Here is a 6000-nt window from a genome sequence, read left to right on the forward strand (position 1 = left end):
ATTGCATCACACACCATCGTTTCTGAATAAGGGAGTCCACATTGAAACTGAAAAGCACATTCCTAGTAAGGCCTTGCATGGTTGCAACCCACTTCCTATTAGTCTGACCTGTCGTACGTTTTGTACGAATGAACTGATTCTTTGAAACATGTATCTAATGCAGACAAAATTTCGTCGTAGGACAGAGTTGCTACGTCGCGTCGAGGAAATAATAATATCACGGTAGGAGTGCACACTGACGGACAATAAAAGAAAAGGCTGCCACTCGTTACCTTGAATTCTGTAGGCGGTGAGATGGAATCCAAATTGGCTTGACCACTCCATGCAACTTTCCAGTGCCGCATCAAAAGGACGAAAAGGTGGTGCAACTGCGTAATGTGGCTGCGTGAGCGGTGGAGCGGCGGCTGCCACATCGTTTTGCATTGCACGTTGACCCTGGACGAGCTATCCAAGGGCATCCAATAAGGCCTGCGTCTGCTGATTCTGGAAGCGATAAAATTCGGACAGTACATCTGGAGATTGTGGCGAAGCAATTACACAAGTAAATCAGGGCAGTATAGTTACGAACGTGAAGTGGTCTCGTCGCCAAATGTTGTGGATTGGCAAGAGAGCCAACCCACTATGAGAGGAAGCCGAAAGGCACGCGTTTTAGCTCACGCAGGCTGGCGTGAGGTCTGGAACAGGTCAAGGAAATGAGACTAGCAAAAAACGACGTAGCTGTGGAATACTTAACTTTAATCCATAAATGGTGAACATCGCTCTTGACCGGTACATTTTTTACAGCATCAATCGTAACTGGTAATGGCGCCTTGCTAGGTCGTAGCAAATGTCGTAGCTGAAGGCTATGCTAACTATCGTCTCGGCAAATGAGAGCGTAATTTGTCAGTGAGCCATCGCTAGCAAAGTCGGGTGTACAACTGGGGCTAGTGCTAGGAAGTGTCTCTAGACCTGCCGTGTGGCAGCGGTCGGTCTGCAATCACTGATAGTGGAGACACGCGGGTCCGACGTGTACTAACGGACCGTGGCCGATTTAAAGGCTATCACCTAGCAAGTGTGGTGTCTAGCGGTGACACCACAGATACAAATCTGTGAATCTTTCCAACAACAACGGGAAGGCAACGATAACTTTGTAAACACCATAATATGGTCGGATGAAGCGGCATTCAATCGTAAGGGTGTCGTCAGCTTGCGCAATGCTCACCATTGGTGTGAGGTTAACCCACAAGTCACCTGCGATAGTGGATATCAACTTCGCTTTGGTATCAACATCTGGGCCGGAATATTGGGCGACGAATGTTTGGGCATTTACATGTTGCCTGACAGATTGCCTGCAGGAAGGTATCAAGCATTCCTATCAAAATATCTGCCTGACGCGCTGGAGGACATTCCACTACATGTTCGGCATAGAATATGGTTCCAACATGATGGTGCACCCTCACACTCTGGAATTAATGTGAGACAGTATTTGGACGGATCATTTCCAGAAAGATAGTTCGGACATGGAGGTCCAGTTGTATGGCCACCGCGTTCACCTGACCTAAATCCCCTAGATTTCTTTCTTTGGGGGCACCTGCAGGAGGACGTGTACTCTACTCCGCCGACGAATGTGGAAGAATTGGTGGCGCGTGATCATGCTGCTCTTGTTACTGTGGACTGAGCTTTGCTGAGAAGGGTCCAGAGCTGTAACATGCGGCGAGTTGCGCAATGTTTGGACGTGCAGGGAGGTTACTTTCAGCATCTGTTGTTCTGAGGACAAGATAATCTGTTGTGAAGGTCATGCGATCATTAATATGGGCATTATTATTGTCACTGGTTGCTAATATCCGGTATCTGAGTGCTCATATTACATGTAGTATAAATGACAAGAAGATGTAGCGTTATTGTACTGCGCTTTAGCATCTCGAAATTGATATTGGTTTTGTAGTTATTCTGTCCTATAACAGGACATTTGTTTCAACTGTCTATTTCCTATTTGTCTAAGCACGTATTTGTAATGTTGTAACTTTAGGATACAGAATGAATTTAGCAAATAAAAAATTGTGCCCTAGCCCCGGACCGAACCATCTATCTCCTGCATACGAACCCAAAAATTTGTCCAATGTACCAAAGGCACAGCCCAACTGACTAGTGCTGAAAGCGATACCTACCACCCATTTGGTTGCAATGTTACCATTCTTTAACGTCCGTTTTTTCCAGATGTACTCACCAGACGAAATTTTGTGAGAGACATTTTTTTATTGTTGGCGCGTGAGGAGTCACGCTGCGATGCACGAGTGCGCGAATTTCCCTTCACCCTGTATATTACATTATTTCCAAAAACTTTTAGTTAGAATGTAAATGGTCGGGTACACAAGGTAGTTGGATACTTCAAGATGTGGCCCATCCGTATTCAGTCTGTGTAGGTCATTATTGATACTTATATAACACTTGGTCATATATCCTTATTAGTGATCTCTGAAAAGGGAGCCTTAAAAGTGGCATTAATATTCTGGGTGAAAACCTACCAACGATAAGATCCACTGATGACATTCTTATCCTCAGTGAAGGTGAAGTGGAATTAATGGATATGCTGAATGGAATATACAGTGTAATGAGTACGGAATATGGATTGAGAGTAAACGGAAAAAGGACAAAATCTGTAAGGAGTGGTACGATTGAGACTAGCAAGAACTGCACGAAGCTAAGGAACACTGCTGCTTTGGAGGCAAAATGATCCATGGCCGACGAAGCACACTACAGCAGGTAGAGACAAGTCTACTAGCAACGAACATAGGCCCTAATTTCAGAAACAAGTTTCTCAGAGTATACGCTACTGGCCATTATAATTGCTACACCAAGAAGAAATGCAGATGACAAACAGGTATTCATTCGACAAATATGTTATACTAGAACTAACATGTTACTACATTTTCACGCAGTTTGGGTGCATACATCCTGAGAAATCAGTACCCAGAACAACCACCTCTGGCCGTAATAACGACCTTGATACGCCTGAGCATTGAGTCAAACAGAGCTTGGATGGCGTGTACAGGTACAGCTGTCCATGCAGCTTCAACACGATACCACAGTTCATCAAGAGTAGTGACTGGCGTATTGTGACGAGCCAGTTGCTCGACCACCATTGACCAGACGTTTTCAATTTGTGAGAGAGCTGGAGAATGTGCTGGTTAGGGCAGCAGTCGAACATTTCTGTATCCAGAAAGGCCCGTACAGGACCTGCAACACGCGGTCCTGCATTATCCTGCTGAAATGTAGGGTTTCGCAGGGATCGTATGAAGGCTAGAGCCACGGGTCGTAACATATCTGAAACGTCACTGTTCAAAATGCCGTCAATGCGAACAAGAGGTGACACAGACGTGTAACCAATGGCAACCCATACCATCACGCCGGGTGATACGCCAGTATGGCGATGACGAATACACGCTTCCAATGTGCGTTCACCGCGATGTCGCCAAACACGGATGCGACCAACTTGATGCTGTAAACAGAACCTGGATTCATCGGAAAAAATGACATTTTGCCATTCGTGCACTCAGGTTCGTCATTGAGCACACCATCGCAGGCGCTCCTGTTTGATGCAGCGTCAACAGTAACCGCAGCCATGGGTTCCGAGTCGATAGTCCATGCTGCTGCAAACGTCGTCGAACTGTTCGTGCAGATGGTTGTTGTCTTGCAAACGTCCCCATCTGTTGACTCAGGGATCGAGACGTGGCTGCACGATCCGTTACAGCCATGCGGATAAGATGCCTGTCATCTCGACTGCTAGTGGTACGAGGCCGTTGGGATCCAGCACGGCGTTCCGTACTACCCTCCTGAACCCACCGATTCCATATTCTGCTAACAGTCATTGTATCTCGACCAACGCGAGCAGCAATGTCGAGATACGATAAACCGCAATCGCGATAGGCTACAATCTGACCTTTATCAAAGTCGGAAACGTGATGGTACGCATGTCTCCTCCTTACACGTGGCATCACAACAACTTTTCACCAGGCAACGCCGGTCAACTGCTGTTTGTGTATGAGAAATCGGTTGGAAACTTTCCTCATGTCAGCACGTTGTAGGTGTCGCCACCGGCGCCAACCTTATGTGAATGCTCTGAAAAGCTAATCATTTGCACATCACAGCATGTTCTTCCGGTCGGTTAAATTTCGCGTCTGTAGCAAGTCATCTTCGTAGTGTAGCAATTTTAATGCCCAGTAGTGTACATTTAGAGCAGAGCATTTTATGGTAGTTAATCATTGACTGTCTGAAAACCAGGACAGAAAAGAGTCGGGGTATCTGAAATGTGGTACTACAGACCAAAGTAGGCGGCCTGATGAGGTAAGGAATGAGGAGGTTCTTCTATGATAGTTAATCATGGTCTGTCGGAAAACCAGAAGAGAAAAGAATCGATGTATCTTAGATGCGGCACTACAGACCAAACCAGGCGGACTGATGAAGTAAGGAATAAGGAGGTTCTCTGCAGAATTCGCGATAAAAGAACATATGAAAAAGACTGAAGAAGATGGGAAATGATTATAGGAAATGTAGGATACATCAGGGAAGACCTCCTATGACTGAGGACAAAAATAGGAAAAGGAAGTGACTTTATATGACGATTCTGGACGAGAGAATCTTTTGAAAGTTTGTTGTTACTTTATATTGGGTTGCCTATATAATTGTGCGACGCACTGACTGCATCTTTGAGTGTTTACTAAACTGATTCCAGCGCAAATAGGTTGTTTCCCTTTATTTCGCAGCTCTACAAGTGGACTCGTTTCCTTTTCAGCTAGCCGGCCGCGGTGGTCCAGCGGTTCTGGCGCTGCAGTCCGGAACCGCGGGACTGCTACGGTCGCAGGTTCGAATCCTGCCTCGGGCATGGGTGTGTGTGATGTCCTTAGGTTAATTAGGTTTAAGTAGTTCTAAGTTCTAGGGGACTTATGACCTAAGATGTTGAGTCCCATAGTGCTCAGAGCCATTTGAACCATTTTGAACCTTTTCAGCTACACTCTGAGTGATGGTAGCAGTCGCGTGGAGGAAGGGGAAGTGGTGAACGGAGAGCTGACGTTGAGTGGTACGTACACGTGGAAGGACCCGGAAGGTTCCGTTCACGAGATGACCTACATTGCTGATAAACAAGGCTACAGGATGACCCCGCAAAACCGCCTGGGCACGAACGCGGGACTCTCGCTAATTGGAAGATGATCGCCAACTCATCACTGCAGAAACCTCTCAGGCACACATCTCCTAGTGTGACTTACAGTGTCTCTGGACAACAGCTGCAGAAGAGGCCAGTGTCGTATACCTGCGCTAAGATATTAACTGGGACTTTCCACTCACTGGTTGTATGTAATATGAGAACAATAAACAACGATTATTAACAGTTTTTCTTGCAGTTAACCACAATTTGGCTGATCTCAAGTACCACATGATCTTCTTCCTTATATCTTCCCTTATTCATTCATCAAGTTTCCCTTTTGGACATAGAGTGTAGGTGTACATGAGACCTGGGACAGTTAAGAATTCAGCACATGTGAAGTGCTTTGGCTCAGGTGTGCTTTGTCACCTGGCTGCACGCATCCTGCATTGCCACGCCATGCTGTCTGAGCGGAAAGAGGTGGAGAAGGTGGAAACTGCGAATTTACCACAATCAAATGTCAAAGCAATAGCGCAAGGAATGCTGAACTCCTTGCATAGAGGTTGGTTTGATATTTCATAACAACAAAGATCAAAAAACAAACTAACATTCACTATTTCTTACTTAGGTGCACTGAAGACATGTCATATATGTCATACTATCAAGACAACTGCATCTTTACACTTCGCTGGACACATCAGAATTTCATGTAATAATATTATAAATTCAAGTTGTAATATTTTTACATATTTTTGCACAAATTTTCGGATAGTAAACATAATTCATCGCATTTCATTTATAATACTTCCTCATAAGTATACATGGTATCTGGTAGCAACTGTAGGCATACAGACAGACGAAATTAACCACCATTTTGTGGG

The 6000-nt window shown here is 45.3% G+C and overlaps 1 protein-coding gene across 1 annotated transcript in view; it reads left to right on the top strand.

The window, feature by feature from the left end:
* The window catches only part of LOC126100196 (endocuticle structural protein SgAbd-6-like), a 72370-nt gene extending 67002 nt beyond the window's left edge, over positions 1–5368 (top strand). Inside the window, exon 3 of the mRNA XM_049910758.1 lies at positions 4986–5368. Within this exon, the coding sequence (XP_049766715.1) occupies positions 4986–5187 (202 nt within the window). The 3' untranslated portion in view covers positions 5188–5368. The remainder of the gene's footprint in view (positions 1–4985) is intronic.
* The last annotated feature ends 632 nt before the right edge of the window (positions 5369–6000 follow it).

The sequence above is a fragment of the Schistocerca cancellata genome, chromosome 9, assembly GCF_023864275.1.
Source record: "Schistocerca cancellata isolate TAMUIC-IGC-003103 chromosome 9, iqSchCanc2.1, whole genome shotgun sequence".
Classification (NCBI taxonomy): Eukaryota; Metazoa; Arthropoda; class Insecta; order Orthoptera; family Acrididae; genus Schistocerca; species Schistocerca cancellata.